Below are 25,248 nucleotides of genomic sequence, written 5' to 3'. Positions count from 1 at the left end.
TTTTGTTTAGATGAACAAAAGCTACATTTTACAGAAATTAAAACCTCAAAAACACTTTAAATCAACTTCTGCCCTCTTTTTACAGTGTACTGCATGCCAAAATGTTATGGCTTTGAAATGAACTGAAGTAGCTATGCTATGCTAGTTTAGGCTGTGCTACCTAAGAGCTACACAGAATTAGAGCTCAGCTAAACAACATAAATTGTGTGACGGGTAGCTGACTAAAAACAATGAATGTGGCTTTCAGTCACACAAACCAAATGACTTTACAGTACATTTCTTTGGCATGTGGCTGCATGTTTATCAGTCTGCAAGTGAAATGGAAGGGCAGCACTGAGCTGCAGTACTGTAAATCTCTTCCAATGAGTTCTATACAAAAATTCAGAAGTTGACTTGATATAAAATAAAAATCATACAAAATATAAGTAAAGGTATCAAGTATCTTTTTTAATGTTAATATAAGCTGACAAAACTGCACCTTGGTTGCCAATTCACATTATCTACCATCCAAGAAATTGTAAAATGTGTCTCTAAAGGCTGAAGGATCTGCTGCTCGATGAGATCAGGAAACTTCCTGTCCCATTAATTCATACTCAGCCAGCCTTCATACCTTTAACATTACAGCTGCAGTTTAACATACAGCCATGTCTGATGAGCAAGAGAGTGTATACCAGTCAAGTAATGAGAAATGGCTTAACTGGACCATATTCTGTCATCACTACAGTAAGTTGGGCATAAAGTTGATGGGAACAAATAATATTCAGAGACAGGCTTTGAATTTGAATCTTTACTGAAGGAATGAACATCCAAACTGTGATATCCAGTACAAAATTATGTAATGATCTTCATATGTCTGCATTTAATGTCGAGAGCTGCTATGGAATACAAATACTAACCACTGTTAGCTTAATGCTAACATAACATTGAAATCACTATTATGCTAGCAGAAATTAGCCATGTGTTACAGAAAGCAAAACAGGTCAACACTATTTTAGTATCGCTATATAGTGAAAATGTAATAAAGTTATTGAATTTAATAAAGAATCCAGTTATAACACTACACTGTAATTGTGAACCGTTCTAGTGAAAGGTATAGTAATACAGCAACATCTCTGAGTAATGTATTATTATAGAAGTTAATTGTAGTATTACTTTATAGTTAAATATTGTATTACATTTATTACAGTTATATGAAATTATATGACTATGCAATTAGTTTTCTAAGTAAGCAGACTTTGCATATTGAACAACTGTTTATCGGCTCATGTGTCCTGCAATGGACCTTTCTAACAACAAACCCATATACACTATGAACAACCAGGTTATAGATCAGTGACCAGTGTTAAAAGTCACATTATGCGTAAGTATTTCCTGTTGGTGAGGCCTGCTTTTCAAACAGCCAAGTAGAGACAGGTCACTGATCTATAACCTGGTTGTTCATAGTGTATATGGGTTTGTTGTTAGAAAGGTCCATTGCACTATGAACAACCAGGTTACAGATCAGTGACCAGTGTTAAAAGTCACATTATGCATAAGTATTTCCTGTTGGTGAGGCCTGCTTTTCAAACAGCCAAGTAGAGACAGGTCAGAAACTTTGGAAACATTCACTGTTATCAACACTCCCCTTTCTCTTACACCCACTACAAGTTTCAGCTCATTACTTGCATTCAGTCTTCAAACTTAAACCAACCCAGAGCTAATTACACACAAAGAAATGATCTGTTGAATTAAGAATCAGTCGAGCAAATATTCAAATTAGTTTTTGCACAACACAAGATGTTGCTTAATTATCGCTTGTAAAGTTATTTACAACACAACTTTTGAAGTTTAGATGGTATGCAAGATAAAATGAGTTAAATATATTAAGTAAATCAAATATAAATATAATTTTACTAAATATAAGTAAAGGTAACAAAGCAATACCAGTTATGTTCATTTCTGTTGTTCTCATCTGACATTTTTTATTGTTCATTTGAACTGACAAGTAAGTTAAAGCAGCCTTAACTTAAGCCTTGACGCTCTCTGGTGTGAAGCGATACTCACCACATGGCAGTGCATAGGAAAACCAGTGAGACACACTTCAGCAAACCTTTTATTTCAAAATGCACATGTACAAAGCCTTTCCACAAGCCTGTAGCATGAATATAAAGGCTACACAATCAAAACAAACAGCTGTTGCTATTTTTTAATGCACCACCACATTCTACGACATCTGTGTCAAGCATACATCACTCTACAGTGAGAATGTAGAGAGATATGTGGTTATGGGTGAAAAGAACTGGATGATGTTTTTGTGTTTCCTTACAACTACTGGACCAATAACAGCAGTGCTCACCTTCAAAATATCCAATCAGGTACGACACAGGGCTGGTGTTTCCACTGAATGAAGAAGTTCCTCATTACTTCACTGTCTCATTGTCTGAGCAGCAACAATGATCACACTCATCACCACTCTTTGTCTATTTACTACAGGTGAGTGACATTTTGAACTTATTTTTATAAAATACCAGTACTTATATGTATATATATATATATATATATATATATATATATATATATATATATATATATATAGCAAAAAATAAAGCTTTTAATGGTCTTAACAAACAGATAAAGTAACTTAGTATTGAGTCAATAATGTTCCACTGAGCACTGATGGCTTCAAAAAGTTGAAAAACATTACCAAGCTAGTCTGTGTTTAATCTGAAACCATATATTCTGTTTTAATTCTCTCTGGGTAAAAGGTTTAAATCTGGACTGCGACCAAGCCAAAAACATCAGTAAAAGTCATTACCATTTTTTACACAGGAGTGCATATACATTGTAGTATTAATTCTAATGAAAGCATTGCATACTTTTTTTCAGTGAACACTGGCATGTCTGAGCTTCACATACAAACTGTGAGGAGTGGAAATAATGTTACCTTAAAATGTGACCAGAACATGGACAACGACAATAAAAATTATTTAGCTTGGTATAAGCAGAATTCAGGAAAAGTGCCAGAGCATGTTGTGAGATCGTTTCAGGGAATAAGATTTGCTTCAGGTTTTAATGACAGACGTTTCACTGTGGATGAAGAAACATTTGATCTTAATATTAACGGAACGAAGGAAGAGGATGCAGGACTGTATTTCTGTGGAAAAGTAAAGGCGAATGTTGTAGAGTTTGGATCTGGGACTCGCTTGTTTTATGAAGGTATGCATTACTCTCTAACTTTATTGTAATACCTCTAAGTTTTAATCCCATTTATTTTATTTCCTTTCAAGATTTTATGCTCATTTGTGGTTCACAGCACTAACTGTTGTTAGTATTATTTCTGTCTGTTATTCTTATTAATTCATTTTAAAGCTGAGAAGATCCACCATCCTGTGACTGAAATGGTGATCAAGACTGGAGAGTCTGTTACTCTCCGGTGTTCAGTACAATCTCTTACTTCAAACTGTTCAGGAGAACACAGTGTGTACTGGTTCAGACATGGATCAGGAGAATCTCATCCAGGAATCATTTACACTCATGGAAACAGGAGTGATGAGTGTAAGAAAAGCTCTGAGACTGATTCTCCTACACAGAACTGTGTCTACAAACTCCCCAAGAGAAACCTCAGCCTCTCTGATGCTGGAACTTACTACTGTGCTGTGGCTGCATGTGGGCGGATAGTGTTCGGAAAGCAAACTAAAGTAAATGTACAAGGTGAGACTTTTGAATAGAGCTTCTGTTCTGTAATGGAATTTTTTTGCATGCTAAAGTTCTAAATCTTTTTAATAGAAGCAGCTCTTGTTTACAAATACATCATCAAGTCATACTAATACAAGGTATAACTTTTCTATCATTTCAGAAAATAACAGCTGGATTGTTATCACCTCGACAATACTGAATGTAATATTTGTTATTGTGATCATATTTCTGGTTGGAGTTCTACTAAAGAATCATCGAAATGGTTAGTTTTTGTTTTTAGAGCCACTGAAAATTATTTTTGCCAAAACTGATTTCACTGATTACATGTGAATGTTACTACATTACTTCATGTAAAGGTACTTTCAACAGCCATCCAAGCCACAATGATCAGGTAATCATGTCCGTCATTTGCATTCATATTACTTCACATTAACACAGATCTGTCCTAGAATCTGCAGTACACATATTGTTATAATTGTCTATATAAATGTCTGAATATTTGCTGGTTTAATTTTTTTTCCATATGGTCTGTAATAGATTCTAATGGCACTTCTTGTATCTCAGGCCGAAGTCTTAAACTATTCTGTCCTGAATTTTGCTAAGAAACCTTCCTCCTCAAGACCACCCAGAGTCAAGACAACTCAAGACATGAAACATCTCTCCTCCAGAACGCAGAACGAAAAACAAGACATGTATTCACAGGTCAAACATAGCTGATGGGAAATGGGCACAGACAGCATCACCACAATGGAATATTCACCACATTGGGTGGAGGGCATGTGTCCCCCAAAGGCTGTGACTTGTGTTGTCATTGCTTTTGGTTCATAGGTAACTGTATTTTTAGTCATGTCATTGTGTCCTTGATCACTGTAAATGCAGTGTGTAGCAAACTGAGCTCCACTTTTCTATGTTTGATGATTACATGAATGGTAAACTATCAGGCTGTCTGTGATAATGTAAGATAATGTAAGACACTGCCAGTTTGTTACCTACTGAAGCCTGTAGGCCTCCTTTGGATTAAACTATACTAATACTGTTTGTGCTGTGCTGTGTAGCTAGCTAATTTAGTAGGTCTAGCAGTTTTCTCCTCTAACAGATTGATTATCTAATTAATTTGTTTAACATAAAGCAAAGTTTCTACATGACACCAATGTATGTTTATCAGATAATTCATTGTTCTTGGTTCACCAACTGTCGTTTCCTAATAGACTTGAATACACGAGCAGCTAAAAATAAACATAAAACATAAAGTAGATTATTCTGTACAGTATATGATGCATGTTTAAACTATTTAATAGGTCTTTCAGATCTAGATTCTACATTTAGCAATTATCTCTCATCCATGAACTCACATAGAAAAGGGAATGAGCTTTATGTTTAGAAGCATATTGGGTTAAAGGCCCTATTATAATGAAGGACATTTCGTGAATGGAAGAGGTGAATTGATGAATAGAAGCTGATGTTAATAAAGAATCTAGTTAGATCATTGCATTATAATTGTGAATACTTGTGGTGAAACTGTTGTGCAACATGTCTGTTTTGTATATATTGATAGTTGTTCGAATTATAGAATTACTATACAGTTATATAGTATTATATTTATTATGCCCTCTCAGAAAAAAGGTATTAAACTATTGTTGGGGCGGTACCCCTCTTGTACCCTTGAGGGTACCACCTCATGGACACCTTCAGCACCATTAGTTAGGAAACATAACTGCACCATATTCCATTGTAGTTATATATTTTTTTTTTAACTGCATTGACTCCATACAGTCTTAACCACAGGGTTTTCTATTGTTTTAAAAATCATGTTATAAAAAGCGACAAATATGTACCTCTTCTCTGGGTAAAACTCATTTAAGGTACATAGCTGCACTTTAAGACCACTGTTTTACCTTTATATTGTTGTACATTTACACTGTTTGTACCTGTACAGTACCTTTTTTACTGAAAGTGTAGTAAATATAATACTGTTTGACTATAGAGCACATGTCAGGCTCCAGTCCTTGCAGGCTCAAACACTGCAGACTTCAGTGCACTGCCTCATTAAACATGCCTAATTCAGCTCATCAGCTAATTAGGAAGGCCTTCATGAACTGAATTCAGAGCGTTAGATGAGGGTAAATGCTAATATCAGCAGCACTTTGGCCCAGAAGGTCCCCCAGTGTGACATGCCTGCCATAAAATTCATAGAATTTTTAAGGTAAGAACATTTTACATATTGAACAATGATTTATCAGCACATTCCTTGTAATGTATCCTTAACACGAAACCAAAACCCTAATCATATAAAAGGTCAGGCAGGAAGAGGCTGCCCCCTCAATTTGAAATGAAACCTACACAACTGAAATCAATGAGATACAACTGCACAGAAATAATTGTTGTGAGTCATGACTCCTTTAGTCAGGTACAGCTGCTTGTAACCAGTCATAAATGGTTGTGTTAAAGTTCACACTGACCAACATGCCACTGTGGAATTCATTATGTGTATAATTGAGACTCATTTCATCTATTAGCAGTGTACAGACTCATTTCTTTATCAATTTCAAAAGTTGTGAGTGAATACTGTCAATAAAATTATGATTCATGCAGAAAATAAATTATCATTAACAAAAAATAATAACTTTCATTAGCAAAGAATGTAAAGTAAAAAATATAAAGTATGTAGAAGCCATTAAAAGAATGTAAAAGCCATTCAATTCTCATTTTTTTTCCCATTTATGAAGGCTTCACATCGAGAATGCATTTGTTTCTCAACACATTTTTCAATCATTATTACATTTAACCATTTATGCATTTCTATTTCTGTACATTTCTATCCCTTTTTCATACTGAGTTTTATTGTTCAGTAACAGAGCTCCTGACTCTGCATAATTCCTGAGTTATTGGAATGAGTGTTATCTATGGATCCTAGTATTGCAAGTTAGTAGGTAAAAAATCAGAAGATCTTTCATTTTAAAGGGACACATTTTTACTCTCTTTTTTCACTTTATCATATTTCTCTGTGTTCTTTGAATAACAACTGTAAAGAGTGAAAAACAACACCTTCATTTAGACTTTATATGATGTGTTTTACCTTGTCATTTTCTCCTCTTGTGAAATAAAAGTAATTTTCTAGGTGCTTGTATGCTTATGACCTCTCATTGGCTGACTCTGTGGAGGGGGCGGAGTAGGGGATGTGGTCATTGTGCCTTGTTGGAGAGCTCGACAACGGCTCCAGCAGAACGCTGTATAGAGAGCCTACACTGTTCAACTTTATGCTTGTTTATGATGAGATACTGTTTATTGCCAGATGCAGTGACTAAACCCCTATACATGTTTTGCCCTGGTCTGTTCTTTTTTCTTGTGTATTCTAAGAGCTATACTTTCAGTCTCTGAGTCGACTGCCAAATGCTCACTGTCACCAACGAAAGAGTCATAACACTACTGAAACTTTACCAAATGTTTCAGTAGTGACTGTTTCGGTAGTGACAATTTTAGCAAATTTTGAGCTCAAAGACAATAACTAGCCAGAACATGACTAACAGACACTGCTTGTAACAGTAGTACACATAAACTCATAATATTTTTCATTAAAACACAAAAAGTTTACTTATTTGCAGAAAAAGTGTTTTGGTAGTAAACATTTTTAATGTTACACACTGATTTTCAGACTTTGGGACACATTTCTTTCAAAACAATGGGATCTAGCTGCTCACCGTGTGGCCATGTGGTCATCTTGATCACTTTCTACCATCTCCATAAAAAAATGAGCTGAAAAAATGATCTGTTGTAAAAAGAATCAGCGGAACAAATGTTTACATTGTTGTTGTTACTCATAATGCTGATTAACTGGAGATGCAGATGCTGTATTTTTACTTCACATTTCTACAGAGCTACAAGACTGTAAATCTTCTTGAACAAGTTACTGTTTGAATGAACTCCCTGGGAACTCTCTGGGATCTGAGGGCATTTTCTTGATTTTTGCACGTTCTTAAATTTGCATTTAAAGATACTTTCATACGACATGATACCCATATATCACATATCAAAATGCCCGGAACAATCTCAGCTCTCTCTGTAGTGAGGCCCTTTTGACCTGGAGCACCGTTTAAAGAGATAATTGGGCCAGAATACTGAAAAAATGAAATCTGGTTTAGAAATTCTCAATATCGCTTATGAAAACATAGCTTTACTCTTATGGACGAATTGTTTATGGGCTTGAAATGGGTTTTTCAAAGTTTTTGGCTCAGAAAAGTAGTGGAATGTATGAATAAAATAGTAGTTAAGTGTTCTGCTCATCTATAATTTCCAAAACTGCTGCAGCAACTTCAGCGACCAAGGACTTTTTACACACCACTCTTATCCATGTCTGAGGCCACTGAATGAAAAATAAAGTGTTTAAACATGATGAGTCCTTAATGATTTCCTGAGTGTCCATTTACATGCAAAATATAGACACAAAAATCCACCAATTACAGGCGAGAGGCAGATGACGGACACAAGAATCTACCAGTTAGACGCACCGAGAGGCAGATGGCGTGTGTCTCAACATGTCTCCATTGGCTAATAACTCTGGATGTGAGTCACATACAATCTCGTGATGTGATGAAAAGGCAGACTCTACAGATTCAGGAACCGCATTTCTGTGCAGTATTATCACAAAGATATTATTAGAAACACAGAGAAACATCTAATTTGATATGCTGGTGCGTTCGTTGACCCCAGAGGCTTAACAATTGTACGCAAATTCATCAGTTTACTTAATATAAAATATAGCTAATATATAAGTTAAGATAGCAAGAGGCCTTACAATCGCCTCAGTTGTACTCATGTTTTTTGTTTGTTTTTTTTTGTCATTGTATCAACTGTTAAAATGTGAAGTCTCAGCTATTTTGGTGTATTTACTTTGTGATTCTACAGGCTGTAAGAGTTTCCTGTTCAGTAAGATCAAGGTAAACGTCCAGCCCCTCTGCACAGCCACTCCCACTCACCCAGCCTTCATACTTTTACCGTCTCAGCTGCCATTTTACACACAGACGTCCCTAAAGAAACAAAAGAGTAAAACAGTGAAGAAATGTTACATGTGGAAAACATCACCTTTCTCTCAGTGACTGATTCAGCCAGCTCTTTTGTGTAACAGGCTTTTTTATGAGTTAATTGGACCATAATTTGTCATCACTGTAGTAGGTTGTGCACACAGGTATGGTAATAGGAGTCATCAGTAATAATAATAATAATAATAATAATAATAATAATAATAATAATGTGGATTTTTAATCCTTACTGATGGAACCAGAAAAAATGTTCCTTAAATGTATTTTGAGCTTCAAATATCTTGCTAAATATCAAGAGCCGTAATAAAATGCAATGTTAACCACTGTTAGCTTAATGCTAACACAACAATGCAAACTCACTACCAGGCTAGCAGAAGTTAGCATTACTGTAGAGGAGCTACATACAAAGCATATTCCAAGGTTTCTACAAATATTGCTGTGTAATGGCAAGTTTGGTTGGCAAGTGCTCATGATTTTGTGACTATATCTGTCTCTCATCAAAACAATGCTTAAAACATGCAGGGGTGTAAAGAGTACTGAAAATCCCTACTCTAGCACAAGTACTGTTACTGTAGTGATAACTTACTCAAGTACAAGTAAAAGTATTAGTAAATAAAATTACTCAAGGAAGAGTAAATGAGTAGTTCAGCAAAAAACTACTTAAGTACCGAGTTACTTAGTTACTTTTTCGTATTTCCGCTGTCACAACCTGAACGTATTTCTGAGCTGACTCGGCTACATCATTGGAAATAATCTGTACAGAAAAACACTAAAGAAAAATATGATAATATGTGGGAAAAAAGTTCTGAGAGCTGAGACCACATCTGAGATCACAGTATGCTGTGCTAGTGCACATCTACACACCTTTCTGTGAACAAGGAACAAGGCTTACATTACAACTGCATGCTTTTCATGCTTAGATGATTATATAAGACGTCCTAGTTTATCTGTTTCCATAAAGTATTTTAGAATCCATGAAAGACTGTGTAGAGGTCGTTACTGTTTAATTTCATTTAAGAGAAAAAAACGGAGTCAAAATTACGAGTAGATTGCTTAATTAATAATGTAATTTTAGTGAGAGTCCTGCTGCCCAGAGAGCGGAAGAGAGACAGACAGACAGACAGACAGAGACAGAGAGAGAGAGAGAGAGAGAAAGAGAAAGAGAGAGAGAGAGAGAGAGAGAGAGAGAGAGAGAACAGGAAGGTGAGGAGGGATCAGTTTAGGCCAATCAGCCTAAATAACGGCAGCACGACTGAATCACTGTCCAGAGCTGATGAAGATCCTGTATTAAACATATTTCTTTTATCACAGCTGTTCATGACTGTTTCCATCTCCAAAATTAGGCTGTATTTTAAACGGTGAACTGTGGGCCGTGGGCGACACCTGTTAACTAAAGCAGCTGACAGAGACTTGTAATAAAATATACACAGATTCATTACACAGATTTAATAAACAGAATCATTATAAAAGACAGAAGAAACCTGTAAACACGGTACCTGTTGAGCTCGGATCAGCTAGCTCGGCTAATGCTGCCTCAGCTGTGAAAGCAGATCTCAGTAGGTTTCGTGTTTGGCTGCTGATAATAACGCCGTTTTCTTTGGTCCATGTGAAAATGAATACCGATGACCATTTGGACGCCGTCTGTTTCTCATGTGCGCTGGATCAGTTCTCCTCTGTCCTTCTTCACTAAACTGGACATTTCTGTAGTGTTTTTCCTGTCGGAGCTGCTGTTGTTTGATTACAGTAACGAGAGTAAATGTAATTCGTTACTTACACCTCTGAAAACATGTATGTGATCTTTCTATACCAGAGGTCACTAATAAGTGGACCGCGGTCCGAGTCTGGACCCAGACGTTGTCCTATGCGGACCCGGGCCTATAACCGATAAAGTAAGGAGAATTATTTATTTTTGGCCGGGTGGTCGTATTTTAATCGGTGTAACTTTTCTAACATTTACTGTACGGCTTTAGCGGCCCGGGAAACTCGCAGACCAAACGCATGCGTTGTAAAAATCACACGTGACACTACTCAGCCAGTCAGATCTGTGCATTACGATGAATACTGAGACTCGAGTGAGTGGCGCACACACAGGGGAGGGACGAAACAAGACACAGCAGTTGGAGAAGAAAGTGAGCTAGATTATTTTACATGGTGTGCTCTAAAAAGAGAAAACTGACAATAAATAGTGTTGAAATATTACTGAATTGTACTTTATTTGATTCAACATTCAGTTGTTGACTACATAAGATGTTGATATAACTACTACTTCGGTATACAGTATATGGCACTGAATCATAGACATTATGATGTTCCGGACCTTTAGCTGAGGAAATTTTCTTTGACTGGACCTTATTGAACTTTAATTAAAGACCTCTGCTCTATACCATGTGTCAGGCGTCAGTCCTCAAAGGCCAAAACACAGCAGACTTCAGCCCACTGCCTCACTAACCATGCCCGATTCAGCCTATCTCTAATTAGCAAGGCCTTCATGAACTGAATTCAGAGCTTTAGATGAGGGTAAACGGTTATCTCCACAGGCCTGGAAGCTGAGCTCTCCTACATGGAGAGTAACAGCACCCTTTACCCCACCGCTTCCACTGAGACCGACAACCAGAACAGTGATCATTATCATATATAATGACCAGCCAAAAACTGACCTTTTATTCACAGTTGAGTAAATGACAGAGTAAAACACATCATGCAAAGACTGAATTAAAGTATTATTTGTTTTATAGAAGAATAAAGATTAATGTTCTCACACTGTTTTAACAACGCTCCCTCATTTATCATAGCAACGTTTCAACCATTACAGTCCTGATCAGGTAGTGATGTTTTATAATCTACTCAATTGTCCTTCAAAGAGCACTGGGAGATGTATGTAACTGAAAAAAAATATACTTCCTTGAAGTAAGATAAACCAATTTAACAGTCTCTCTCTGGTGTAAAGCAATACTGACCACATTGCAGTGCATGTCAATACCAGTGAAACACGTCAGCAAGTGTTTCAGATAAAAGATGTCCATGCAAAAAGGCTTGACAGAAGCGTGTGACATGCGTATAGCTTTAAAGGCTGAACCTGTTACACAATCAGAATGAACAGCAACTTCCTGCTAGCCTTCGCTTCTTCACTGCATGAAAGGTTTTCAACTATTGTCATTTTGTTAACATACCACCTTATTCTATAACTACATATATTTCTAGTGAGAATCACTCTATAGTAAAGATGTAAAGATGTAAGATAGACATGTGGCTTTGTGTGGAAAGAGCTTGATGATGTTTATGTATTTCCTCACAACTATTAGACCAATGAAAATTGCGCTCACTTTCAAAATGTCCAATCAGGTATGACACGGGTTTTTCCACTGAAATTAAACAGACCTCATCACTTCGCTGTCTCATTGTCTGAGCAGCAACAATGATCACACTCATCATCGCTCTTTGCCTGCTTACAACAGGTCAGTGACATTTTCTAATGCTATATTTCTATAGTTATAAAGCTATAATGCATTTATAATGTTATATATCTACTGTTAATGAAAGTATTGCACACTTTTTTTCAGTGAACACTGACATCTCTGAGGTTCAGGTACAAACTGTGAGGAGTGGAAGTAATGTTACCATACAATGTGACCAGACCACAGACAAAGACCATAAAAATCTTTTAGCTTGGTATAAACAGAGTTTAGGAAAAGTGCCAGAGTATGTTGTGAGATCATTTGAGGATGGAAGGAAACCCAGATTTACACCAGGGTTTAGCGATGGACGTTTAACTCTGGATGAAGAAGCATTTGGTCTCAATATTAATGGAATAAAGGAAGAGGATACAGGACTATATTTCTGTGGAGAAGTAAAGCAGAATGCTGTAATGTTTAGATCTGGGACTCTTTTACTTTTTCAAGGTAAACAGCTCTCTCTAACTTTACTGTAATATCTGTAACGTCTAATTCCATTTATTTAATTCCATTTCAAAATATTATGTCGATTTCTGTTTCACACTACGCATTCTTGTTAGTATTATTTCTGTCTGTTTGTTATTTTTAATAATTTATTTTAAAGCTGAGAACATCCACCGTCCTGTGACTGAAATGGTTATCAAGACTGGAGAGTCTGTTACTCTCCAGTGTTCAGTACAATCTCTTACTCCAGACTGTTCAGGAGAACACAGTGTGTACTGGTTCAGACATGGATCAGGAGAATCTCATCCAGGAATCATTTACACTCATGGAAACAGGAGTGATGAGTGTAAGAGAAGCTCTGAGACTGATTCTCCTACACAGAGCTGTGTCTACAAACTCCCCAAGAGAAACCTCAGCCTCTCTGATGCTGGAACTTACTACTGTGCTATGGCTGCATGTGGACAGATACTGTTTGGAGATCTAACTAAAGTTACTGTACAAGGTGAGACTTTTGATAAAATAGAACTTCTGTTCTGTAATGAAATTTCTCTGCATGGTGAATTTTCACATCTCTTTACTAGAAGAAACTCTTGTTTATCATCTGATTCTAATCTAGCGTATACATTTTCTGTCATTTCAGAAAATAGCAGTTGGATTTTCATCATCTCGATAACACTGAATGTAATATCTCTTATTGTGATCATGACTCTGATTGGAGTTCTACTTAAGAGTCAAAAAAATGGTTAGTTTTTTTCTTTTTAGAATTAATTTACATTAATTTCACCAAAAATTAAATCATATTATTTCTCTTTAAAGGTGCTGTCGCTGGCCGTTCAGGCCACACTGATCAGGTAATCATATCTATTATCTGTGTTTATATTATTTCACATAAAAACATATTTTTTCTAGAATCTGTACAGTTATTGCTATAATTGTAGCTATATATCTGTAAATTTAAAAAAATTGATATTGATGACTCTTGTTTTCTCTCAGGCTGATCACACAGATATCTTCAATGCTGTCCTTAGTTTTGCTAAGAGAGTGAAGGAAAGTCAAGACCTGTTTTCACGAGTAGAATATAGCTGATGGGAAATGGTGCAGACTAAAAAGATCCAACTGCAAAGAAATAATTGCTGTGAGTCACAGCTTCTTCAGTCAGGCACAGCTACATGTGACCAATGTAGCATAATTAAGACTCATTTAATCTATGTGTAGTGGATCATTTGTACATCAACTGCAAAATTGTGCCCCTTTTTTAATTTTTGCGAATATTTTCAATAAAATCATTTGTTTCTTGCATAAAAAAAGAAAAATGTATTGTGTTTATGTTTAATTATGAGTTGAATTGAGTAATACACAATACTTATTTTGTTTGACTTTCATTAGCACTGGATGTCAGTGTAAAGTATGTAAAAGCCATCAAGTCTTTTAATTAAAGCTTTCCCACTAAGAATATTCATAATGTTGTAGCGTTGACACATGAGCACCAGAGCATGCCATTTTTCTGCTCAAGGAAAATGCTCTTTTATTGAACAAAGCACACAAGGTCTTTGAATTGCAGGGAAAATAGCTTGAAGGTCACCTACAGCCATACAACATCCGCTCACAGTGACCACTACAACCACACTCACTCACACACTCACTCAACCACACTCAGCTTAACTTTGCATGACACACCCTAAGAGCTCCCCTTGAAAAGCCTGTGGCGGATGCCACAGTATGTTTCTCTTGAAATATGGGGACACATTTTTCAATCATTATTACTTTTAACTATTACTTTTAACGACTTTTGTATATTTCATGTCTGTATCGTTCACAAACATGGTACCTGACTCTGCTGAAATTTTGGTATGAGTCGTATCTAGAAAGTCTAGTGGGTAACAATGTTGCTGGAGGATATTAACCCTAACATTGCAGGTCAGCAGACCAGTATTTTTAAAGAGGTTATACTTGACTAGTTTTATTTTACTGGTTTTATTCACTTCATTATATTTCTCTGTGATCTGTGAAGGACAACAGTAGGGTATAAAGCAACTACCCTGTCATTTACTCAACATGAAGAGAAGATCATTTTCTGGGTGTGTCTTTACATCCCTCGGGCTCAGAGGCCTTTAGAAACCCCATTTCCCAGAGTCCCCAGGGGGATCACACGACTCTCAGCCCTACATCTCATTCCAATCACCGCTCTCTATCGCCTGAATACTAACTTGTTACACCTGTTCTAGTATGATTAGCTTAGTATAAAGCCTGGGCTTTTAGACTATTTCAGTTTGAGGTATTGCTACTTGTTACAAGAGCTACTGAGCGGTTTTCTTCTGACTATTGTGATTTTTCCGGTTTTAACTCTGTTTGTTATTTTGACTTTTGCCCTTTGGACTTTGTTTGCTAGGTTGTGATTGTCTTTTTGTGTCTTTTGTCTTGGTTGGATTCGACCTTTGCCAGTTCTTTGACCATGTTTTTGGATCACGACTCTATCATCATTCAAGCCTCATTCTCTCTTTTTAATCGCGAGCGTCTGAGTTATTCTGCCTCGTTACAGGGTGTTGATTTTGATCTTACTGGCTGTCTCAGTGGAGGGGCGGTGAAGTTGGTGTGGCCATTGTGCAGTGGGAAAGAGCTCTACAATGGCTGCGGCAGACTTTTTAACCCTTTCCTGTCTGAGCAAATATTGACTCTAGTGCACACTGACACAGAATTGCTGTGTGATTTTGATATCGTATACTCATTTAGACTTTATATGATGTGTTTTACCTTGTCATTTTCTCCTCTTGTGAAATAAAAGTAATTTTCTAGGTGCTTGTATGCTTATGACCTCTCATTGGCTGTCTCTGTGGAGGGGGCGGAGTAGGGGATGTGGTCATTGTGCCTTGTTGGAGAGCTCGACAACGGCTCCAGCAGAACGCTGTATAGAGAGCCTACACTGTTCAACTTTATGCTTGTTTATGATGAGATACTGTTTATTGCCAGATGCAGTGACTAAACCCCTATACATGTTTTGCCCTGGTCTGTTCTTTTTTCTTGTGTATTCTAAGAGCTATACTTTCAGTCTCTGAGTCGACTGCCAAATGCTCACTGTCACCAACGAAAGAGTCATAACACTACTGAAACTTTACCAAATGTTTCAGTAGTGACTGTTTCGGTAGTGACAATTTTAGCAAATTTTGAGCTCAAAGACAATAACTAGCCAGAACATGACTAACAGACACTGCTTGTAACAGTAGTACACATAAACTCATAATATTTTTCATTAAAACACAAAAAGTTTACTTATTTGCAGAAAAAGTGTTTTGGTAGTAAACATTTTTAATGTTACACACTGATTTTCAGACTTTGGGACACATTTCTTTCAAAACAATGGGATCTAGCTGCTCACCGTGTGGCCATGTGGTCATCTTGATCACTTTCTACCATCTCCATAAAAAAATGAGCTGAAAAAATGATCTGTTGTAAAAAGAATCAGCGGAACAAATGTTTACATTGTTGTTGTTACTCATAATGCTGATTAACTGGAGATGCAGATGCTGTATTTTTACTTCACATTTCTACAGAGCTACAAGACTGTAAATCTTCTTGAACAAGTTACTGTTTGAATGAACTCCCTGGGAACTCTCTGGGATCTGAGGGCATTTTCTTGATTTTTGCACGTTCTTAAATTTGCATTTAAAGATACTTTCATACGACATGATACCCATATATCACATATCAAAATGTTCGGAACAATCTCAGCTCTCTCTGTAGTGAGGCCCTTTTGACCTGGAGCACCGTTTAAAGAGATAATTGGGCCAGAATACTGAAAAAATGAAATCTGGTTTAGAAATTCTCAATATCGCTTATGAAAACATAGCTTTACTCTTATGGACGAATTGTTTATGGGCTTGAAATGGGTTTTTCAAAGTTTTTGGCTCAGAAAAGTAGTGGAATGTATGAATAAAATAGTAGTTAAGTGTTCTGCTCATCTATAATTTCCAAAACTGCTGCAGCAACTTCAGCGACCAAGGACTTTTTACACACCACTCTTATCCATGTCTGAGGCCACTGAATGAAAAATAAAGTGTTTAAACATGATGAGTCCTTAATGATTTCCTGAGTGTCCATTTACATGCAAAATATAGACACAAAAATCCACCAATTACAGGCGAGAGGCAGATGACGGACACAAGAATCTACCAGTTAGACGCACCGAGAGGCAGATGGCGTGTGTCTCAACATGTCTCCATTGGCTAATAACTCTGGATGTGAGTCACATACAATCTCGTGATGTGATGAAAAGGCAGACTCTACAGATTCAGGAACCGCATTTCTTTGCAGTATTATCACAAAGATATTATTAGAAACACAGAGAAACATCTAATTTGATATGCTGGTGCGTTCGTTGACCCCAGAGGCTTAACAATTGTACGCAAATTCATCAGTTTACTTAATATAAAATATAGCTAATATATAAGTTAAGATAGCAAGAGGCCTTACAATCGCCTCAGTTGTACTCATGTTTTTTTGTTTGTTTTTTTTTGTCATTGTATCAACTGTTAAAATGTGAAGTCTCAGCTATTTTGGTGTATTTACTTTGTGATTCTACAGGCTGTAAGAGTTTCCTGTTCAGTAAGATCAAGGTAAACGTCCAGCCCCTCTGCACAGCCACTCCCACTCACCCAGCCTTCATACTTTTACCGTCTCAGCTGCCATTTTACACACAGACGTCCCTAAAGAAACAAAAGAGTAAAACAGTGAAGAAATGTTACATGTGGAAAACATCACCTTTCTCTCAGTGACTGATTCAGCCAGCTCTTTTGTGTAACAGGCTTTTTTATGAGTTAATTGGACCATAATTTGTCATCACTATAGGTATGGTAATAGGAGTCATCAGTAATAATAATAATAATAATAATAATAATAATAATAATGTGGATTTTTAATCCTTACTGATGGAACCAGAAAAAATGTTCCTTAAATGTATTTTGAGCTTCAAATATCTTGCTAAATATCAAGAGCCGTAATAAAATGCAATGTTAACCACTGTTAGCTTAATGCTAACACAACAATGCAAACTCACTACCAGGCTAGCAGAAGTTAGCATTACTGTAGAGGAGCTACATACAAAGCATATTCCAAGGTTTCTACAAATATTGCTGTGTAATGGCAAGTTTGGTTGGCAAGTGCTCATGATTTTGTGACTATATCTGTCTCTCATCAAAACAATGCTTAAAACATGCAGGGGTGTAAAGAGTACTGAAAATCCCTACTCTAGCACAAGTACTGTTACTGTAGTGATAACTTACTCAAGTACAAGTAAAAGTATTAGTAAATAAAATTACTCAAGGAAGAGTAAATGAGTAGTTCAGCAAAAAACTACTTAAGTACCGAGTTACTTAGTTACTTTTTCGTATTTCCGCTGTCACAACCTGAACGTATTTCTGAGCTGACTCGGCTACATCATTGGAAATAATCTGTACAGAAAAACACTAAAGAAAAATATGATAATATGTGGGAAAAAAGGTTCTGAGAGCTGAGACCACATCTGAGATCACAGTATGCTGTGCTAGTGCACATCTACACACCTTTCTGTGAACAAGGAACAAGGCTTACATTACAACTGCATGCATTTCATGCTTAGATGATTATATAAGACGTCCTAGTTTATCTGTTTCCATAAAGTATTTTAGAATCCATGAAAGACTGTGTAGAGGTCGTTACTGTTTAATTTCATTTAAGAGAAAAAAACTGAGTCAAAATTACGAGTAGATTGCTTAATTAATAATGTAATTTTAGTGAGAGTCCTGCTGCCCAGAGAGCGGAAGAGAGACAGACAGACAGACAGACAGAGACAGAGAGAGAGAGAGAGAGAGAGAGAGAGAGAGAGAGAGAGAGAGAGAGAGAGAACAGGAAGGTGAGGAGGGATCAGTTTAGGCCAATCAGCCTAAATAACGGCAGCACGACTGAATCACTGTCCAGAGCTGATGAAGATCCTGTATTAAACATATTTCTTTTATCACAGCTGTTCATGACCGTTTCCATCTCCAAAATTAGGCTGTATTTTAAACGGTGAACTGTGGGCTGTGGGCGACACCTGTTAACTAAAGCAGCTGACAGAGACTTGTAATAAAATATACACAGATTCATTACACAGATTTAATAAACAGAATCATTATAAAAGACAGAAGAAACCTGTAAACACGGTACCTGTTGAGCTCGGATCAGCTAGCTCGGCTAATGGTGCCTCAGGCTGGAGTCGAGCTGTGAAAGCAGATCTCAGTAGGTTTCGTGTTTGGCTGCTGATAATAACGCCGTTTTCTTTGGTCCATGTGAAAATGAATACCGATGACCATTTGGACGCCGTCTGTTTCTCATGTGCGCTGGATCAGTTCTCCTCTGTCCTTCTTCACTAAACTGGACATTTCTGTAGTGTTTTTCCTGTCGGAGCTGCTGTTGTTTGATTACAGTAATGAGAGTAAATGTAATTCGTTACTTACACCTCTGAAAACATGTATGTGATCTTTCTATACCAGAGGTCACTAATAAGTGGACCGCGGTCCGAGTCTGGACCCAGACGTTGTCCTATGCGGACCCGGGCCTATAACCGATAAAGTAAGGAGAATTATTTATTTTTGGCCGGTTGGTCGTATTTTAATCGGTGTAACTTTTCTAACATTTACTGTACGGCTTTAGCGGCCCGGGAAACTCGCAGACCAAACGCATGCGTTGTAAAAATCACACGTGACACTACTCAGCCAATCAGATCTGTGCATTACGATGAATACTGAGACACGAGTGAGTGGCGCACACACAGGGGAGGGACGAAACAAGACACAGCAGTTGGAGAAGAAAGTGAGCTAGATTATTTTACATGGTGTGCTCTAAAAAGAGAAAACTGACAATAAATAGTGTTGAAATATTACTGAATTGTACTTTATTTGATTCAACATTCAGTTGTTGACTACATAAGATGTTGATATAACTACTACTTCGGTATACAGTATATGGCACTGAATCATAGACATTATGATGTTCCGGACCTTTAGCTGAGGAAATTTTCTTTGACTGGACCTTATTGAACTTTAATTAAAGACCTCTGCTCTATACCATGTGTCAGGCGTCAGTCCTCAAAGGCCAAAACACAGCAGACTTCAGCCCACTGCCTCACTAACCATGCCCGATTCAGCCTATCTCTAATTAGCAAGGCCTTCATGAACTGAATTCAGAGCTTTAGATGAGGGTAAACGGTTATCTCCACAGGCCTGGAAGCTGAGCTCTCCTACATGGAGAGTAACAGCACCCTTTACCCCACCGCTTCCACTGAGACCGACAACCAGAACAGTGATCATTATCATATATAATGACCAGCCAAAAACTGACCTTTTATTCACAGTTGAGTAAATGACAGAGTAAAACACATCATGCAAAGACTGAATTAAAGTATTATTTGTTTTATAGAAGAATAAAGATTAATGTTCTCACACTGTTTTAACAACGCTCCCTCATTTATCATAGCAACGTTTCAACCATTACAGTCCTGATCAGGTAGTGATGTTTTATAATCTACTCAATTGTCCTTCAAAGAGCACTGGGAGATGTATGTAACTGAAAAAAAATATACTTCCTTGAAGTAAGATAAACCTCTCTGGTGTAAAGCAATACTGACCACATTGCAGTGCATGTCAATACCAGTGAAACACGTCAGCAAGTGTTTCAGATAAAAGATGTCCATGCAAAAAGGCTTGACAGAAGCGTGTGACATGCGTATAGCTTTAAAGGCTGAACCTGTTACACAATCAGAATGAACAGCAACTTCCTGCTAGCCTTCGCTTCTTCACTGCATGAAAGGTTTTCAACTATTGTCATTTTGTTAACATACCACCTTATTCTATAACTACATATATTTCTAGTGAGAATCACTCTATAGTAAAGATGTAAAGATGTAAGATAGACATGTGGCTTTGTGTGGAAAGAGCTTGATGATGTTTATGTATTTCCTCACAACTATTAGACCAATGAAAATTGCGCTCACTTTCAAAATGTCCAATCAGGTATGACACGGGTTTTTCCACTGAAATTAAACAGACCTCATCACTTCGCTGTCTCATTGTCTGAGCAGCAACAATGATCACACTCATCATTGCTCTTTGCCTGCTTACAACAGGTCAGTGACATTTTCTAATGCTATATTTCTATAGTTATAAAGCTATAATGCATTTATAATGTTATATATCTACTGCTAATGAAAGTATTGCACACTTTTTTTCAGTGAACACTGACATCTCTGAGGTTCAGGTACAACTGTGAGGAGTGGAAGTAATGTTACCATAAAATGTGACCAGATCATGGACAAAGATCATAAAAATCTTTTAGCTTGGTATAAACAGAGTTTAGGAAAAGTGCCAGAGTATGTTGTGAGATCATTTGGGGATGAAAAGAAACCCAGATTTACACCAGGGTTTAGCGATGGACGTTTAACTCTGGATGAAGAAGCATTTGGTCTCAATATTAATGGAATAAAGGAAGAGGATACAGGACTATATTTCTGTGGAAAAGTAAAGCAGAATGCTGTAGAGTTTGGATCTGGGACTCTTTTACTTTTTCAAGGTAAACAGCTCTCTCTAACTTTACTGTAATATCTGTAACGTCTAATTCCATTTATTTAATTCCATTTCAAAATATTATGTCGATTTCTGTTTCACACTACGCATTCTTGTTAGTATTATTTCTGTCTGTTTGTTATTTTTAATAATTTATTTTAAAGCTGAGAAGATCCACCATCCTGTGACTGAAATGGTGATCAAGACCGGAGAGTCTGTTACTCTCCAGTGTTCAGTACAATCTCTTAGTTCAAACTGTTCAGGAGAACACAGTGTGTACTGGCTCAGACATGGATCAGGAGAATCTCGTCCAGGAATCATTTACACTCATGGAAACAGGAGTGATGAGTGTAAGAAAAGCTCTGAGACTGATTCTCCTACACAGAGCTGTGTCTACAAACTCCCCAAGAGAAACCTCAGCCTCTCTGATGCTGGAACTCACTACTGTGCTGTGGCTGCATGTGGACAGATACTGTTTGGAGATCTAACTAAAGTTACTGTACAAGGTGAGACTTTTGATAAAATAGAACTTCTGTTCTGTAATGAAATTTCTCTGCATGGTGAATTTTCACATCTCTTTACTAGAAGAAACTCTTGTTTATCATCTGATTCTAATCTAGCGTATACATTTTCTGTCATTTCAGAAAATAGCAGTTGGATTTTCATCATCTCGATAACACTGAATGTAATATCTCTTATTGTGATCATGACTCTGATTGGAGTTCTACTTAAGAGTCAACAAAATGGTTAGTTTTTTTCTTTTTAGAATTAATTTACATTCATTTCACCAAATATTAAATCACATTATTTCTTTTGAAAGGTGCTTCCAATAGCCATTCAAGCCACACTGATCAGGTAATCATATCTATTATCTGTGTTTATATTATTTCACATAAAAGCATATTTTTTTCTAGAATCTGTACTGTTATTGCTATAATTGTAGCTATATATCTGTAAATTAAAAATTGATATTGTTTTTACTCTTCTTGTAACATCTGCTCTCTGTACAGCCAGTAACGGATTGTAATGACTCTTGTTTTCTCTCAGGCTGATCACACAGATATCTTCAATGCTGTCCTGAGTTTTGCTAAGAGAGTGAAGGAAAGTCAAGACCTGTTTTCACGAGTAGAATATAGCTGATGGGAAATGGTGCAGACTAAAAAGATCCAACTGCAAAGAAATAATTGCTGTGAGTCACAGCTTCTTCAGTCAGGCACAGCTACATGTGACCAATGTAGCATAATTAAGACTCATTTAATCTATGTGTAGTGTATCATTTGTACATCAACTGCAAAATTGTGCCCCTTTTTTAATTTTTGCGAATATTTTCAATAAAATCATTTGTTTCTTGCATAAAAAAAAGAAAAATGTATTGTGTTTATGTTTAATTATAAGTAAAATTGAGTAATACACAATACTTATTTTGTTTGACTTTCATTAGCACTGGATGTCAGTGTAAAGTATGTAAAAGCCATCAAGTCCTTTGATTGAAGCTTTCCCACTAAGAATATTCATAATATTGTAGCATTGGTACATGAGCACCAGAGCATGCCATTTTTCTGCTCAAGGAAAATGCTCTTTTATCGAACAAAGCACACAAGATCTCTGAACTGCAGGGAAAGTAGCAGTAAAGATCACCTACAGCCATTCAACATCCTCTCACAGTGACCACTACAACCACACTCACTCACACATTCACTCAACCACACTCAGCTTAACTTTGCATGACACACCGTAAGAGCTCCCCTTGAAAAGCCTGTGGCGGAGGCCACAGTATGTTTCTTTTGAAATATGGGGACACAGTTGCCTCATTTTTCAATCATTATTACTTTTAACTATTACTTTTAACGACTTTTGTATATTTCATGCCTGTATTATTCACAAACATGGTACCTGACTCTGCTGAAATTTTGGAATGAGTCTTATCTATAAAGTCTAGTGGGTAATGATGTTGCTGGAGGATATTAACCCTAACATTGCAGGTCAGCAGATCATTCTTTTTAAAGAGGTTTCATTTTACTGGTTTTATTTACTTTATTATATTTCTCTGTGATCTGTGAAGGACAACAGTAGGGTATAAAGCAACTACCCTGTCATTTACTCAACATGAAGAGAAGATCATTTTCTGGGTGTGTCTTTACATCCCTCGGGCTCAGAGGCCACTAGGAACCCCATTTCCCAGAATCCCTAGGGGGATCACATGACCCTCAGCCCTCCATCTCATTCCAATCACCGCTCTCTATCACCTGAATACTAACTTGTTACACCTGTTCTAGTATGATTAGCTTAGTATAAAGCCTGGGCTTGTAGACTAGTTCAGTTTGAGGTATTGCTACTTGTTACAAGAGCTACTGAGCGGTTTTCTTCTGACTATTGTGATTTTTCCGGTTTTAACTCTGTTTGCTATTTTGACTTTTGCCCTTTGGACTTTGTTTGCCAGGTTATGTTTGTCTTTTTGTGTGTTTTGTTTTTGTTGGATTCGACCTTTGTCTGTCCTTTGACCACGTTTTTGGATTATGACTCTAACAGTAAAGCCTCATTCTCTCTTTTAATTGCGAGCGTCTGAGTTATTCTGCCTCGTTACAGGGTGTTGATTTTGATCTTACTGGCTGTCTCAGTGGAGGGGCAGTGAAGTGGGTGTGGCCATTGTGCAGTGGGAAAGAGCTCTACAATGGCTGCAGCAGACTTATTAACCCTTTCCTGTCTGAGCAAATATTGACTCTAGTGTACACTGACACAGAATTGCTGTCGGATTTTGATATCATATACTCCATGTTGCTGTATAATTGTGGTGATTTTTTTTTCATTCCATTCTATTTGTATTTGCAAAACCAGTTTAACATGTGTGCTTAACTGTAATAGACTAGTCAGCTACAGTACTGAGTAAAATTACTTCCAGTCTGACACCTTTTGTAAAGATGAGGAAAAGAGATGACCAAAGCAAAATGCTATCAGTTTCTTACTTACACTGAAAATATGAGATATCTTTACATAAGAGAAAAAAACATACGTCATAATTATACACCTTCTTTTATAGCGCTGGATGAGGTAGGACACAAGGGACCTCGGGCCATTCCTCCATCCAAAATCTGACCAAGTTGCTCAGAGTTGGGCTACTTGCATGTACATCTGCTTCTTCGGGTCTTCTCAGAGGTTGTCACTGGGGTTTAGCTCAGAGGACTGAGAAGGCTTGATTCTGCAAAGGCTAGATTCTGTCGTTGACTGTGGATTTGGAGGTGTGCCTTGGCTCAATGTTCTGAGAAAAGATTCATGCGTAATCCAGTGTTAACCTCCTGGCACAGTCAGGCAGATTTTGATGTAAAATATCTTGCTAATGGATCATATATTCTAACAGGGTTGTCAGGGTCTCAGGGTCCCCTTAGAAGGGACTGGAGGTTTTATGTGCATGCCCTTTTTATGTCAAACCCACCTTTGTTACAGTGCTGTGAGAAAGTATTTGCCAATTTGTGTATATTTGCCATGCTAAGTGGTGTCAGATCCTCATACAAAATGAAAAAGAGAAAACAGGAGAACATGTGCACGTTTCCACTGTGCATCAGTCCATTTCAGATCAGCTTACACCCAGACAGTTAGCATATGACTTTCACTGTGCATTGTACAGTCTTAACTTGAGCCCATCCAGTGATATCCATCATAGAATATAATATAATGGTTTTAGCCCCTTAGAATCCCAGTCTTATGACATACTAAGGCTTATTATTCAGTAACTACATGGACTATAATGCAAACTGGTGGAGTTTTTGTTAGCTTATAGAAGTGTGTAGTGAAACTTTGGACCTGCAGGTGGACCTGGCCATTTAAGGGATTAATGCAGTGCCATCGGAGGGACTGAAGGATATGGGCATTCAAGTTTTCTGACTTTTACACACAGAGATTTCTCTGGATTCCATGAATCTTTTGATGTTATTCAGCACTGTAGAGAGTGAAATACCTAAAACTCCTGTAATCACTCAATTTTTTGCAGACACATTTTTTGCATCAAGCCTTGAGCTCTCCTTTTTCCTAAAAGTTTTTTTTTCTGGCCCCAAGAATGATTGCATAATTTGTTTA

General features: G+C 37.1%; 1 protein-coding gene and 2 pseudogenes across 1 annotated transcript; all 3 read left to right on the top strand.

Annotated features, from left to right (window-relative positions):
• Positions 1-2,876: 2,876 nt before the first annotated feature.
• On the top strand, positions 2,877-4,388 carry LOC118826062 (annotated as a pseudogene).
• Positions 4,389-11,953: 7,565 nt separating this feature from the next.
• LOC118825984 lies at positions 11,954-14,223 on the top strand. The gene is made up of 6 exons (XM_036596869.1): positions 11,954-12,166; positions 12,272-12,610; positions 12,768-13,109; positions 13,248-13,349; positions 13,424-13,458; positions 13,601-14,223. Exons 1-6 carry the CDS (start codon positions 12,127-12,129, stop codon positions 13,691-13,693), a joined length of 951 nt encoding a protein of 316 aa, XP_036452762.1. The 5' UTR covers positions 11,954-12,126; the 3' UTR covers positions 13,694-14,223.
• A 6,478-nt stretch (positions 14,224-20,701) lies between these two features.
• Positions 20,702-22,204, top strand: LOC118826061 (annotated as a pseudogene).
• The last annotated feature ends 3,044 nt before the right edge of the window (positions 22,205-25,248 follow it).

Source organism: Colossoma macropomum, unplaced genomic scaffold (assembly GCF_904425465.1).
Source record: "Colossoma macropomum unplaced genomic scaffold, Colossoma_macropomum, whole genome shotgun sequence".
Classification (NCBI taxonomy): domain Eukaryota; kingdom Metazoa; phylum Chordata; class Actinopteri; order Characiformes; family Serrasalmidae; genus Colossoma; species Colossoma macropomum.
Note: the sequence above shows the minus strand (reverse complement) of the source record. Positions and strands in the feature narration are given on the sequence as shown.